Source organism: Aplosporella prunicola (genome assembly GCF_010093885.1).
Source record: "Aplosporella prunicola CBS 121167 unplaced genomic scaffold K452scaffold_29, whole genome shotgun sequence".
Lineage (NCBI taxonomy): Eukaryota > Fungi > Ascomycota > Dothideomycetes > Botryosphaeriales > Aplosporellaceae > Aplosporella > Aplosporella prunicola.
Window position 1 is genome coordinate 27102 of NW_022983557.1, and position 15139 is coordinate 42240.

At 58.0% G+C, this 15139-nt stretch overlaps 4 protein-coding genes across 4 annotated transcripts; 2 read left to right on the top strand and 2 right to left on the bottom strand.

Moving 5' to 3' along the window:
• Positions 1-2139: 2139 nt before the first annotated feature.
• Positions 2140-4709, bottom strand: K452DRAFT_100956 (uncharacterized protein). Its single transcript, XM_033534901.1, has 4 exons — positions 4459-4709; positions 3876-4402; positions 3011-3818; positions 2140-2917 (listed from the first exon to the last, which is right to left on the bottom strand). Exons 1-4 carry the CDS (start codon positions 4668-4670, stop codon positions 2302-2304), a joined length of 2163 nt encoding a protein of 720 aa, XP_033393170.1. The 5' UTR covers positions 4671-4709; the 3' UTR covers positions 2140-2301.
• Positions 4710-6167: 1458 nt separating this feature from the next.
• Positions 6168-6785, top strand: K452DRAFT_301859 (uncharacterized protein; the record flags this gene model as incomplete). Its single annotated transcript, XM_033542507.1, has 1 exon — positions 6168-6785. The coding sequence occupies one exon, from the start codon at positions 6168-6170 to the stop codon at positions 6783-6785; it is 618 nt and encodes a 205-aa protein (XP_033393171.1).
• A 106-nt stretch (positions 6786-6891) lies between these two features.
• Positions 6892-7854, top strand: K452DRAFT_301860 (uncharacterized protein; the record flags this gene model as incomplete). Its single annotated transcript, XM_033542508.1, has 2 exons — positions 6892-7714; positions 7841-7854. The coding sequence occupies 2 exons, from the start codon at positions 6892-6894 to the stop codon at positions 7852-7854; spliced, it is 837 nt and encodes a 278-aa protein (XP_033393172.1).
• Positions 7855-8074: 220 nt separating this feature from the next.
• Positions 8075-14385, bottom strand: K452DRAFT_235652 (uncharacterized protein; the record flags this gene model as incomplete). Its single annotated transcript, XM_033537451.1, has 3 exons — positions 8075-13644; positions 13694-13819; positions 13875-14385. The coding sequence occupies 3 exons, from the start codon at positions 14383-14385 to the stop codon at positions 8075-8077; spliced, it is 6207 nt and encodes a 2068-aa protein (XP_033393173.1).
• Positions 14386-15139: the final 754 nt, after the last annotated feature.

A 15139-nucleotide genomic window follows, 5' to 3' on the forward strand; every position in this document is an offset into this window, starting at 1 on the left:
AGGGCAACAACCTAGGAAGGCGGGGTGCTGCAGCAGCAGGAGCAGGAAGCAGGAGCAGGGCGATGCGACACGGAAACACGTCGGGGCCGGGCACCTGCGCCTGTCACTGTCAGGCAGGCAGGCGGAGCTGTGTCGAGGCTGTAAGCTAGGTAGGTAGGCAGCTTGGGAGAGGGACAAGGCTGCGCGTCGCGAAGGGGGATAAGGTCGTTTGGGCAGGTGGTCCGCAGGCGTAGCGGGTACTAACTTTGGGGGCAGCAGGTACGTGGGTAGGTACAGTAGGTAGGTGGGTGGGTAGGGCTGCACCGCTGCTGCTGCTGCTGCTGCACGGCCGGTGTACCGTACAGGACACAGCGCTCTGGTGCGACGTAACTGGGTATATCCACCCATCCATACCGCACACACACAGCAGCAGCAGCAAGCATGCACGCACGCACGCACACATGCAAGCACTTTACGTTGCGCCGCTGCGCCGTTGTGTCTGAGCTTCCTTGATGGAGGGGAAGGAGGGCCTGGCGACGCGCTAGGCACGCGCAGTCACATGCATGGCGTTGCGGACGCGTGGGCAGTGGGTTTTGTATTTTTGGACGCTGCTGCCTGGGATAGTACCTAAGGTATTATTAGGTGGGTAGGTATGAGTCACACACACATCGCAGCACGGACGGGTTGTTTCGGCGACGGCGACGACGGTGTAAGAGCGGCGGCTCGCGAAGGTGGACAGAAATGGTGATGATGGCGACGACGGTGATGGGCGGTGCCGGTGGTGGTGATGACGGGGGGCGTGCGCAGGCATCTACCTACCTACGTGCCTACGGACGGTCTGGGTAGGTAGGTAGGTACGAGGGAAAGAAAGGCTGTCGATGCCTGCTCTGCTATGTGCCCAGCGCTCTAGGCAGCAGGGAGGGGATGCGGGGCGCGAGGCGCGAGGCCCCGAGTGGGTGTGTGATGAGGGGAATGAGTGAGAGTGAGCGAGAAACGGATGGAAGGGGCGCGCGCCACGCCGGCTGCGCGCGGGTGCGGGGTGGATGGCGGGCGGAGAGGCGCGGATGGGCTGAAGGACGGAAGGAATGATGGATGAGTGGAGGGCGCCGAGTCAGATCGGGGTGCGGAAAATAGGTAGGTAATGACTGGATAGATGGATTGTTGGATGGTCGGATGGGAGCAATAATTAGGTACTGTAGGTCCAACACACGGCACGGCACGGCAGGGACGGGTAACTACGTCGCGGGCGGAAGAGTATGTATGTATGCACGCAGATGGGATGGGAGAGATGTTTCGAGGCGAAGAAGTAAAAAAAAAAGAGAGCTCTGGATTGTAGTGAATCAATCAATGGGGGTATCTCCGTCCGTGTCCGTGTCCTGCCTACATACCGACCGTCCTTCCTTCCTTCCTCCTACTACTAAGCGATTCCGTGTTTGCGTACATGCCATGCGTGTTTGCATGCTAGCTAGCTTGCGCCTCCGGGGTCGTCTGTCTGCTGTCTGCTGTCTGTCTGTCTCGTACAATAACAATCTAACTACTGGGTAAACGGCTCTAAGAGCGGGGTGGGTGACTGGTGATGATGAAGCGCGCATGCGGGGGTGCGTGATATGGGGTACGGGTATGGAAGGGTGATGGGTAAGGCTGTCTGTCTGTCGCTGCACGACCGGCCAGCGCCACTCGCCGTCGCAACGCATGGAATGCACCCGTACTCGCGTACGCGCGCATGCATGCGGGCTAGAACGGCGGGCGGCGGACGAGGCGAGGTAGCGTGACAGGGTGTGTGGAAGGGGGAAGAGGGTGCGTGAAGTGGAATCAGATCGTCGTGACGGTAGCGTGATGATCGTGCAACCAACCAAGCCGCGAGAACAAACAACCAAAAGAACGGGAAATCGACAATGGGGGTAGATAAATAGATGGATGATGAGAAAGGGGGAATAGAAGAAGAGAGAAGAAAGTAAGAGAGAGAGGAGAGAGCCCGTTCATTCCAATCGCGCCGCATCCCTGCCTTCCTGCTCGCCTGCCTGGCCTCCTGGCCTGCCAAGTGCCACACACACACAGATACACAACCTCCTTCCGCGACTGCCTGCTCGTCCCCCGATTGCCTATTACTCTCCGTGTAGGCTACACCTAGGCCTAGGCTGCCGTGAACGCCGTGCTAATGCCGCTTGTCGCAATCTTCGATGAATGATAAATGCTGCTGACCGGATCATGTGAATCGATAAAAGCATCCAAATGGGGTAAAAGGTAAGAATAAACGGAAAAGGAAGGCGTGACAAAAAAAAAAAAGTAGCGTCAGACCCGTCTCGTGACTAGGTAGTCGAGTCAACCGCCCTTGTTGGTGGTGGTGGTAGCCTGCTTCGAGAGCGCCTCGACCGCCGCCTCTAGCTTCTCCAACCGCGCGTCCTTCTCTTCGATCTCGCGCCGCAGTCGCTTAATCTCTGCGCGCAGGTCGTCTTCGTCTGCCTCGGCACCTGGCGCGTCGTCACCGTTGACTGCTGATGCCGCTACTGCGGCGACTGCTGCTCCTCCTTCGCCACCGCCTCCCCCGCCGACAACGTTGCACGTCGTTTTCCTCCTCTTGCCTGCTGCCGACGAGGCAGCAGTAGCGTGGTACGCATCGTCATGCTCTTGATCAGGCGACAGCCTTTCGCTGCCTTCTTCCTCGACGCGCACGCCCGCCGAGGCAGCGTCGGAAGCCGAGGCGCGGCGATGCACGCGGCGGATGTGCTCGGCGAGGTTCTCTTTGCGCGTGAAGCCGGCGCCCATGCTGCGCTTGCAGTCCTGGTGCGGGCAGAACAGCGCCTTCTTGGTGCCGCCGTGCATCTTGTGCACCTCGCGTTCGTGACGTAACAGGCCGCCCGAGTACGTGAAGCCTTGCAGCTTTTCGCAGCCCTTGTGGCGACACACGTACGGGCGATCGTGCTTGTCCATGTGTTTGCTGTCAAGGGAAAACATCAGTCAGCGTGATCTTTTGTTGTTGTGATGATGTGTTGAGATGATGAAGTGGACGTGGGGCGGGCAGCTGGCTTACCTCCATTCGCATTTTCTCTCAAAAGTTAAGCTGGAGCAGTCGGCGGAGAAGGTGCATATCATCTTGCCGTCGGAGTTGCGCGGAGGCTCCTCGGTGCGCTTGTGGATATATTTGCCACGCGGCGTGTAGTTGTCGTAGCGCTCCTCAGAAGATTCTCGATCCGAGTGCACGAGTTGCACGTGAGGGGCGGCGACGTTGACGGCGACGGACGGGTGGTCGGGAGCTTTGCGCTTGCGGGGGTTTTGCTGGTGCATGGTGCTGTCGCCGTTCATACTGATGGGGCTCGGAGGGATGGATTTGTAGTCGGAGGTGGTGGTGGTCATGACGGGGTGGTGGTGGTGGTGGACGAGGGTTTGGGTGGACATGGGAAAGGTTTGCGGATGGGGCGGCGCAGGATGAGGTGTTAGGTCTTCGACGATGAGCTGTGGCAGCAGATGAGGTGGCCAAGTCGGGATATTTGAGGGAAACAGGGCATCAAAGTCGTCGCGGGTGGCGATGCCTGATTGGTAAGGCCACAGGCGGGACAGGGCTTGGGTCGTTTGGGTTTGGGCGCCAGACGCGTCGGACCACGCGTTGACCTTATACTCGTGCGAAGTCTGGCGGCTGCGGGGGGACAAAGTGGGACGAAGGCTGTCGCATGTCGCTGCTGGTGCCGATGACTCAAGCTGCGCGACCGCGACCTCAACCTGCCGGAGCGACGGCGGCTGCTGCTGGGCCTGGCGGCTGTGCTGGCTGTGCTGCTGCCGGTGTGGCGCAGTAGTATTCTGCTGCACGTGACCGCCAAGTAGCGTGCGTCCGTATGTCGCGTCTGCCACTCATCAGCACTGCCACTCGCTTTCCCCGACTCATTCGTCATCGCACTCACACTCGTCCTCCCTCGGCATGGGCCACCCGAAATTCCCGAGCCAGCTTGCGCGCATCTTCGCTTGCTGCTCGTAAAACATCCAGCAAACTCCCCACAGCACTGCCAGCGACGGCCGCACATTCGCCCACGGCCATGTCGTGCTCACCGGTCGCTGGCCGCCCGCAAACTCGCTGAACCTGCCCAACACCTTGCGCCTGCACCGCTCCAGCCCGCTAGGTCGACGACCACGCCGCACCACGGCCGACAAGGCCTGCCCCAGGGCGTGCTGGATCACCACCAGCAGGTGTTGCAGGTTGCTGACAAAGGTCGATGCGACGTCGTGGCTCCGTCGCAGCCCGTGCAACAGGTTGTCCAGCCGGGCGATAGCGCGCCTTGCTAAGCCTAGCGCCGCCCAAGACAAGTGCAAGTCGACCGTTGGCAACAACGGCAAGTGCAACGCTGCCAGGAACAGGCCGTCGTCTGCAGCGAGCTTGCTCGGGCTCGCTGCCAGGATCCCGTCGAACCTTCTGTCGACGTCACGGACGAGCCTGCGTGTGCCCCGTGAGTCCGTGACACGATCATGTAGGGGTCGAGCACACCTTACTTCTCTAACCCGCTCCCGGAGCGAGCCGAACCATCCCTCCCATCCCCAACCGCTGCGCTATGATGATGCTGCCATGGCTTCTCCGCCTCACTTGGCGACAGGCTCGGTAGCGTGGGCTCTTGGGCCGGTATACGCGTCGTTCTGCACCGATGCCCAAGTCGATTGGCGAGTCGCTGCCGACATCCGCTCGTTCCAAGCTGAACCGCCTCCATAAGAGTCAGACTGTGAGAGCAGGTGAAAAAGTCGAGGGCTGTTGAACGCGCGGAAATCGTGGCGAGGTACGGATTATAACATGCCGCGCGGCCGTTTCTCTCTTTGCGCTGCTGCACCTGTCCGGCTGAAAGCTGCCTCGAGGCATACTCCAGTTTCCTTCTGCTGGCGACCGGTCAGCCATTGCGCGGTGCTGATAGGCCTGTCGCGCAGGGAGCTGTGGCACCCTTGGTGAGGCGCAGTAACCCCCTCAGGCAGCCCTGAGGCGGAGCATTCCTAACCACCATGTCGTCCAATCCCATCGCGCCAGCCCAAAACCGGTTTGCGTGGCTGCCTGGACATCCCGGTAACAAGGCGAACACCTTTCCTCATGCTGCTTTGATGCCCCACCAGATTCGTCTTCCTATCGTACAAGCTCCGTTTTCCGATTGGCTGCCTCAAGTATACCACCCCGTGCGCGTCTGAGCCTATTTGCACCGCTTTCGTGTTTCGTGTGTGTCGAACATTGTGACACGTTGATGCTTTAGAGAGGTCTTCAGCTCGACCTGAAGGACATGCATGGATGATACACCGCTTGTCCACGTCCAGTGAGAAGCGTTACTGATTGGTTACCAGAGCTAAATCCGTGGAATTCGCCTTGTCTTCTATCTTGTTTGCCTATGAATCTATCCGGTGTCAGGCGGATCACCACACCTGCAAGGAAGAGTGCAGCCTTTTAATGATGCACCGGTTTACGCAGTTATGTGGACTTCGATCGAGCTCTCCAAAGTATGCCGTATTAACATGTTGCGATAACTCACTGTACAGTGAACTGGTATACGCCTGAACGTCGCCTCCAAGACAAGAGTTGTTGCTGTTGTCTTGACCGAGTAATGCGTATACTTGATAAACAATGTTTTCTCTTCGTTTTTCTCAGTTCGCTTTAAACGGTTAAAACTGGTCCGTCACCGTCAAGCGAGATTCGCCGTCTAGTAAGGCAGGGTTGTACCCAGATAAGGAGCACTCTGTAGGGACTGCTTTCAGCTTTCCTTAAGTCGTAGGTATGTATAGGCGGAAAAGTCCTAGAGCATACACATACTGATTTATCTTAACTGGATACCTTCTCCTACTCCGTGCAATCATCACCATTTCGCAAAACGATAAATCTCGCTTCACGACGATGGGCGTTAAAAGCTGCGTGCGGTGTGATGCTCGCCCTTCCGAAGGCGTGCTTCGTTCCTTCCTTTTCAAACCAACTACCGAAAACGTGCTTCTCGAGCTCAACCCAAGAGACTTTCACCATTCATACGCGACATCCCAACGTCAGCCGTGCCATCCTCCGGCCCAAACCGAGACCGCTTATTCCAGTCAACGCATTGCTCGTTCATTTCAGCCGACATCTCCTAGCGACAAGTTCGGCAGGTCTCACGCAACTGTATTCCTACCCGGTCACAGCGCAGCGCACCCCACTGTCACCGAAGAAGCCCGTCCGTCTAGCTTTCCACAGCACGCTTCTCGACATGTGCGCATCACGCTACGACCTCAGGCAAAGGCCAGCCGCCGGGGGGCGCGACGAAGACGAGTCACCAGAGCGGCGGAAGCGGAAGCGGATCAGTCCAGAGCGGATCAGGCCGGGGTCGTCTGAGGCGGAGATGCCACCGCGAGGGTGGGCTAAAAGGAAGAAAAAGACAGAGAAAGATTCTCCTTCTCGGGGACGACCAGGACGAGAACAAAGCCCTAGTGAGTCGGGCTACAATACCGACGAGTCCACAAGGAACCCCGAAATCGACGATGAGGAATCCAGCAGCGAGGACAGTGACGCCGAGTCATCGTCTAGCGATGAGGAAAGGGAACCTGGCGGCTCTGATGGGGAAGGGTCGGATGATGAAGACGGCGGCGCTGGCGGTACTGCGGGTGGCGGGAATCCGTCGACCCAGCCACCGACGCCCGACTTGACTGGCCCTTCTTCTCAGGAGTACATTCTTTGCATTTGGACGTGTGGTGGAGTTGACCTTGTGCTGACGTTGGGGTTTCAGGGAGCCTGGAGTCTCGTCTTGCCCTCCAACGCCGTCTGGAGAAGTGCCATTGCATTTGCTGGCGGATTCTCGGGAATGGCCGTCAACTACTTCGGCGGCTGATTTGACGGAGCTGGCTTATGGAAGAGAGGGTAGCGGACAGAATGCTGCACTGCAAGCCACTGCAATGATCGAGGCCAGAAGTCCGTCTGGTTCTCAATCCTCCGCAATGTCTATCAGCAATGGGCCCTCAGTACCGGAGCACACCTCCCCTAATCAAGAAAACTCTCTTTATCACACCACCGCAATACCTTCAGCACGCACTATCCCCAGCAACCGCCACCCGCTCCTCACGCGCCTTATGCGCAAACACAAGGCGCTGCTCACGCGAATCTCTTACCTAAACACACGCATAGTCAACGCCGCGTCGCTCCGGCAGCACTCCGCATTCAACAAGAACGCGCAATACGTAGCATGGCGCAAATGGGAGCGACGCGCGGCGGGGCTCTATAGCGTTCTCGAAGACGACCGAGACAACAAAACACTCACCACGACGCCAAAATGGCGACTTAAAGCCTTCGTGCTGCGCAGAGACAGGGCGTGGATGCGGGACGAGCGGCTCGCGGCGCTCGAGCAGAAAGCAGGCGACCGCGTCGGCGAGACGCACTGGCGGCTGCTGGACGCGTGGGACCGGCTCGAGCGGTGCGAGATCGAGCGGCAAGCGCTCGACCCGGGTCCGCTGGTCGGAGAGTACTGGGCGCAAGCGAAGGCGCTGCACGCGCTGGAGGAGCGGCGGAGGAAGTATTGGGCCGAGACGCATGCGTTGCTGCAGGGTAGGTGGGTGGATGGGAAGTGGGTGACGGGGGAGTGGCCGACGGTTATAAGCGAAGAGATGCAGATGGCGGAGCTGCGGCGGCAGCTGGTCGTTCATGATGGCGCGGGCGGTGAGCATGGCCATGGCGTGGACTACGCCTTGGCTGCGGCGGTGATGGCGGCTGTGGATGGTGTTGTCGAGACTGTGGACGACGCAGAGTTGAGTCAGGTTATTCATTGTATGCACTAGACGCAGGGTTAAAAATGCTGCGTTTGTTTTGATGTGTTCGTTTTGAAGATGCTGGTGCTTGTTTGGTCTTAATTATGCTGATGAATTTACGAGTGACCGGGGAACTTATACACAGTAAAAGCGCCCTAATCTCACAAGACGATAAATCTCACTTGATAGTAACGTGACGGATATCAAGTAAACAACCAGAGTAAAATAACACTCACTATAAACTAAACCCCTACATAATCAAACGAAACCAAAAACAAACAACTAAACCAAACCCCAACGACCAAAGAAAAGAAAAGTTAAAACGACCGAGTAAAGAAAAAAAGAAAGAAAGAAAAGAAAGAAAAGAAACTACGCTACATTACTGCCCACGAACCACACCCCCCAAACTCAACATGCCCTCAGCACCACCACTACCCAGCGGCGACCCCAGCGGCGAGCCCACCCGCCTTGGCGAGCCCAACTGCCCGCTGCTCAAGCTGCGCTGCAACACGGCGTAGTTGCTGCTCGAGCGCCTGGCATAGCCGGCGCCACTACCGAGCCGCAGACCCGGCCTATTCTTCGCCTTACCATCAGCTCCAGCTCCAGCAGTGTTCTGCACCGCGTTGTCGTCCACGAGCCCCGCAATGCCAGCAATGCCCTCCTTGTCCACAAAGCCAAAGCTCGTTGGCCGCTCCCACAGGCCCTGGCCATCATCTTCCTTTTCCGGCAGCGGCGCCCAGGTCTGCACATCCAGCAGCTTCCGCACCTTATCAGCCTTGCAGGCATCAAACCCGGCAAAACGGCGCGCCACCGCGTCCAGCAATTCCGCGTACGCGCTCTTCTTGTCCGGCGCGCCCTGGCCACGCGCAGCAGCACGGCCCCACGCCCTGCGCAGCGCTTCCATTTCCCTGCACGCCACTGCAGCGGCGCCGTCCAGCCCGGCGCACGCCTCAGCGACCTCGGTCTCCGCGTCCCAGGCCAGGCGGCCCAGCGCCGCGGCGTGTAGGGCTGCGGCGCGGTCGTGCTTGCCGCGAGACGCCAGCATAGCGGCTTCGAGGCGCAGGGCAGCGAGGGCGGGGGGCGCGAGCGGCCCGTGGATGCGCGCGAGGTTGTAGTGCAGGGTTTGGGCGAGGTGGAGGGCGGAGGTGGTGGAGGCGGGGGTGGCGAGGGCGAAGCGGGCGTGGATGAGGGCGAGGAGGAGCGAGAGGTGGTGCTTGCTTGACGAGGTGGAGGGGGACGAGTGCAGGGCTGTGAGGACGTGGTCGAGGTCTGCGAAGTTGGCTTGGGCGCCCAGGGTCGCGGCGAGGGCGGAGGCGTCTTTGATGTCGAGGAGGGTGGCGAAGGAGAGGTTGGTCTGGCGCGCGGCTTCGAGGGCTTCGCGCAGGATGAGGGCCGAAAGCTGCATCATTTGCGCGTGGCGCTTCTCCTCTGGACACGGCTTCGCGCCGACGCGGCCCGCGAGGTAGAGGCCGAGGCGCAGACCGGAGAGCACGTCTGCTTGTGTCGCAAAGCCGCCTTGGACGTGGACGAGACGGTGGACGAGGACGCCCAGCTCGTGCGCGGCGTGGAAGCGGTCGGCGCGCGTGTGTTCGGCCACTGTGTCGACGGTGCGGGAAAGGATGGTGGTCCACGTCTCTTCGTCCGAGAGGAGCGAGAGCACGAGGGTGAAGAGGGCATGGTAGGCCTGTCCGTCGACTTCCTGGGAGCCCACGGCCTTGCGAAATGTGGCCAAGAGCTCTTCTTCCACTTGCTTGGCCTCGTCGCCATGGTCCGCCTCAATCAGCACAAGCCGAAGTCGCGCTCCTCGCTCCAGCACACCCATGATGCCCCGCTGCTGCACTTCGGTCTTGCTGACGTGGAACCACGCCTCGTACAGCAATATCTCGCTGCGGAGCTCGGCCATGATGGCCGTGAAGCTGCGCGAGCCGCCCAGGAGGACTTCAGCAAAGGCGGCGAAGAAGGTGCGCTGTGTCGTCTTGACCGTCTTGCCAGCGCGCGCCTCGTCGATGATGATGCACCGCAGCTCCTGCATCAATGTGAGGGCATGACTCTCCAGACCATGCGCGACGTAGGTGCTCGCGAGGGCCTGCGCCGCGGCGATGAGGCGCTCCGAGTGGTGCGTCTCCTGCTTGAAGACGCCAAAGACGGCCGTCTGCAGTGTCGAGGTGGCTTTGGCGGTTGCTTCGGTCGTATTTTGCTGCGTGTACGTGTGCACGAGCTGGTGCAGAAGGGAGAGTGTCTCGGTGGCAGTGTAGCCGCGCTCCGTCCTTGAGGCTTCGTACTGCGATGCGTACAGCGAGACGGCGCGCTCGATGGTGCTGCTCTTGGAGGCGTACATCTGCGCGAGGCGCTGCGTCGCCTGCGCAACTTGCCTGTGCGTTAAAACAGTCGTCGTGGTCGAAGTCTTCGAGATCGTCTTGCTCTGCTTCAGCACCTCCTCGTACAGCTCCACAGACTGCTGGTAGCTCTCTTCGCTCCTTTCACAAATCTGCGCCAGCCTCACTGTAGCCGTGAGCGTCTGCGCGCTCTCCGCGCCATACAAGCTCACGCACGTCTCGCGGTACTCGCTCGCCAGCCGGTGCGTCACCACAGACTCTGCCTTGACCTTATGCTCCAAGACATGCATGTAGCGCTCGTAGACGCGCTCAGCAAACGCCGCTTGCAGCTTGTACGACTTGCCGTGTTGGCGGAACGTCTGCCACAAACAGGCGTACACCTCCCTCGCGGCAGCCCACCCGCCGCGCTGCTCGTGCAGCTCGCACAAAACAAGCGCCGCTTCAATGCCTTCGACGCGGCAGGTGCCGTCTTGGGCCTGGTACGCAGAGTAAACGGCTTGGTACGCCTCCTCCGCTTCCTTCAGCTTGCCGAGGCGACGCGCGAGTGTGCCATATGCGACAAATGTCTCGATGGTCAGGGTGTGTGATTTACCCAAGCGGCGTTGCAAGCAGGCAGCAAAGTCACGGTAAGTCGCGAGGGCGAGCTCGTAGCGGAACGTCCGCTCATGGAAGGCGATGACCTCGCGAGCCGTGCGCACCAGCAGCTGCTGGTCATAATCGAAGTGCGCGAGCGTGGCGAAGACGTTGCGGTAGATGGCCTCGGCCTTGTCGACCCGCAGCTGCTTGAAGTGGCACTCGGCGAGGCTCATGGCAGTCTGGATGACCTCTTCCGAGTGCTGCGTCGTCAACTCAGTGGCCGAGGCACTCTCCACCGACGACCAAGTCTGGCTGAGGGCTTTGGAGTACACTTCCAAGGCCTCAGACCAGCGCTCCTGCTTGACATAGCTGGTCGCGAGGGCTGTGCACGTCTTGATGGTCGCTGTAGAGACGGAGAGGCTTGATGACTTGCTGCTGGCGGAGACGGAGAGCGTTGATTCGAAAACCTCGCGCAGCACCGTCTCCTCTTCGACAGTGAGAAGCTCCGTGGTGGTGGTTGTCGTCTTCTCGGTCGTAGTCGTGATCGTCTCGGTGACTGTCTCAGCGAGGGACGTGGCAATCTCGACCGCAATAGCAGACGACTGCTCCGTCTCCTTGCAGTGCTTCCAAAGCGAGGTGAAGATCGACCGGGCCATGCTAAAAACCTTGAGCGACTTGAACTCCTCCGCAATCGACTTGATGCGCCGCGTGATCGACTCCGTGTGCTTTGTCTTCTGGTACGCCGCAACTTCGGTCCAGACGGCGCGCATGATGACCTCGGCCTCGTCGCGGCGGGAGTGTCGCGTGAGGAAGCGGGAGTATTCAATCGCGACGTCGACTCTGGTCTCGATTGCGGTTGAGGACGATGTGCTCGTCGTGATGCTCCGCCAGTAACTGACGAGGATTTCTTCCGCCTTGGTGACCTCGCGGCGTCCCTCGTACATCCGGACGAGGGTCAGGGTCGACTTGATGCGTCGCTCATCCGTTATAGCGAGGGTCTTGACGACGTGCTCGTGATAAGACAGATGAATCGAGAGGATAACGTCAAGCTTGGAAAGAGCCTTAAGCCGCGCCATGAGGACTTCATACAGTGCTTCCGTTTCCTTGTGGAAGTAGCCGTGGCGCTCAATGGTTACCTCGTATAGCTCCCGGTAAAGCACGACGGCTTCTTCAACCTTTTGGACCGACACGTAGAGCTCGGCGAGCAGCTTGGTGTATTTGATCGTGAGGTCGTGAGATGCTCCATGGGTATGCCTGTGCGCAGTGATTATGAATTTGAGGACTTCTTCCCTTTGCTCGACAAGCTTCGTGCGTTTGGTAACGGCGGTGGAAGTTGTCGAAGCAATGAAAGCTTCCGCGCACACCACGACGATCGCGATGTCGCCACTGGTCTGGCTGATCCTCCAGGCGTCATAGGCGAACTCGGCAGTTTTAACGGAATTAATCGCCTGGTAGACCTGGATCACGTAGAGGAGGCTCTGGAGGCTTGCTGAGGCACTCTCACCCAAGACGGCTTTGCGGAGTTTGTATGCGATGAGCGAGTACGTCTCCATCTCCCTGCTGGTGAAGCGCAGTTGCAAGCAGACTTGCTCGAGCATTGCCAAAAGCACCGAGCTGGGGAAGCAGCTCTTCAGCTTTGGAGACACCTGGACTTCGCCGTTCGTCTGGTAGAAAGCAGATGCCTTCATGTGCGTCGTCCAGTACATGGTGCAGTACTCCAGCATCTGATACTGCTTGAACAGGTCGTAAACGTCATGCACAGCAAGTTGCTTGAACGACACGTCAAAATTCTTGTGTACATGAATCTTGACGTAAGCCAGACAACCGAGAGCAAGACTACTCTGTGCCCTTCGCATGTCGAAATGAAACTTGTCCGTTTTGCACTTGCTAAGATGGTGACGCATGCTTGAGTGGCGCAAGCTCACAAAGCCGTCTTGTACGGTGACAAGTGATCCACAAGCCCGACGAACGACATCGGAGATGTTCCCGTATCTCGGCGAGTGACGACAGTGATTAGTGTCGATTTCCAACAAATGCTTTATCTCCTGGAGGGCAAGGGGGCGCTCAGCAGCTATGATCCAGGAAAGGATAGCTCTTGTCTCTGAACGCTCGAGCTGGAGCTTGTGCAGGTCATAGTCGTAGAACCCTTCAACACTCTTTGGGGCTTTGTCGAGGTACTGCATAAAGCCAGAGAAAGTCTCCTCGTGTTTCAAAGAGCGGAAGGCAAGAGCAGCCCATAGGAATGACCCATTGGACTTCTCAGATACTTTGTGGGCAACAGCTTCCTTGTCTTTGTGGCTCATTGCCTCAAAGAAGCTCGATGAATCCAAGTTGTTCGTGATGAAGCGCTGAATGTCTTCGGAGACGTTGCTGTTCTTAATCGCTACATGTCGTGTGAGTGAGGGCGCAGCTTTCTGCAAAGGTTGGCTCAGCACAATGGCTTTGCAATCAGTATTTCCTTCTTTGACGGTAAGCTGATGAAGACGCTCGAGGATTGCAAGAGCGCTGGTCTGGCCTCCCGACAACTGGTCGAGGCCATCCACGACAAACATCAGCTTCGCGTGTTGCGCGACATGCTCCAAAGCGTGCCACAGCGTGTCCTCGACTTCCTTGGCGCTTTTGCCTGTTGTAGAGAGCTCAATGGCTTGACGAATGTGGACAAGAAGCGCTTCATGGCCGATGCGTGTGTCGAATGTCTGCAACAAGAGGCCTTTGACAACATTCAAAGCAGAAGTTGTGGAAGGGATGTCCCGTTCCACGCGGTAGTAGATGACATCATATGGGCTCTGGTCAATGGAGCTTTGCAACTGCTCCACGATCCAACCAGCAAGCATACTCTTGCCGCAGCCGGGGCCACCAGTGATAAGTAGGATGTTGTTCCTCTTCCAGGTAAAGTCCCAGAGATCGTCAAGGAACCACTCAAAGGTGAATTCGGTCCTGGAGGTGCTGGAGGACGCTCTTGAAGCGATGATCTTGCAAACGGAATGATCTGCGGGTTCCAGGAACCTTCGTATCTCACCGATGTCGAAGTTGTTCTCTACAACATGGTCAGCGACTTGCACGGCTCCAAGGAGCCTACCACTCACCTTCATCGAAGCCTTGCAGATGAGCAGTCCACATCGCATCTGAAACGCGATCCCTATGTGCGTAGAAAGCAGCCACGAGCTTTTCGAAATGTTCGGCAAAGTCATCGCAGCTAATCTGCGTGGTTCCTGTAGAGGTTGTTAGCCATAGCCGTTACATAGCTTCGCTAGGTAAATTATGTACCGTGACTCTTACTGAGGTAGTGCGCACCCACAGCACAGGTCAACTCGACCAGGTCCGAATAGGCATGGGCAAGCTCCCGTCTAATCTCAGCCGTAGCAGTGATTAGGTTCTCTTGGCGGAGAAACAAGGAGATGGACAGGCCAAGTTGGTGGAAAACGCTGAAGGACTTGGTCAGGACAGTAGCCTGGCGAGGTCCCATCTGCAAAAGAGCGAGGACGCTGCTCCAGATCATCTTGGTCGCATCTTCGCTATGAAGCATAAAGCCGCTAACGGCATCATGGAAGATGTAGACGTATCCCGCGAAGCCTTCTGCCCATCGAAGAACCTTGTCCCATTGGCTGCCGTCGTGTGGCATGAAGCGAAGACGCTCAGCGGCAAGAGCATCGAGAAAGTCGTCGAACGTTGCGATGCTATCAAGAAGCCCAGAAGAGCTTCCAAGCCTAGCCTGTACGGTCGTCGAGGTGCGGATGGTGCGCTCTCGAAGGATGTTGGTCTTCGGGAGGTGGTACATAGTCGTGTTGAATTCTGCCATCGCCGTAGACGTATTGGATGTAGACGTGCTGGAGGTTATAACCTCTTTTGTGGTATGCGTGCCATTGCTGCTGTGGGACAAGCTGTGGGACACGCCGTTGGATACACTGTTGGCCTTTGGAGCTTTAACGGCAAGGTCAGGGGCCGCAGTCTGCTGGACAGGAGTCTTCGCAGTGTCCGTCATTTTGTTGCTAGATGTTGTGTCAGAGAGGAAAGAAACTGGAAGGTCAGAGGACGGTCATGGCCACAAGGGGATATAATGGAAACTCACAAGCCTGACTTCTGGCGGTTCCCAAGCCTAGCATGCGGTACACACTTTGAGAAACAGACAGTGAAACACCTGCGGGATATATCAAGGAGAGTCCTCGCGATGCCCATGCAATAGTGTGTTGCTTTGAAGAACAGGTAGACCGCAAGGCTTCCGGGAATTATATAGCCATCAAGTACCTACAGGCAGGGAGTCAAGACCTGAGATGTCGATCAGCCAGCTCGAAGTTAATTTCGTAGAAACCCAATCCCGCTAAAAGAAGAAGCCATGTGTGAAGAATTGTCGGCGGTTCCGATGGCTCAGGTGGCTTCGAAGCACAGTCTCGAACACCTGTAGCCATGTTTCTGGAGGGATCACCCTGACGGCTTCGCCGTTCATTACCACAAAGACGAAGACGAAGAACCTTCGGCGTCACACTGGCTTGAAGCTCGTATACGCTCAGCCTTCTGGTCAATCAATTTGATGG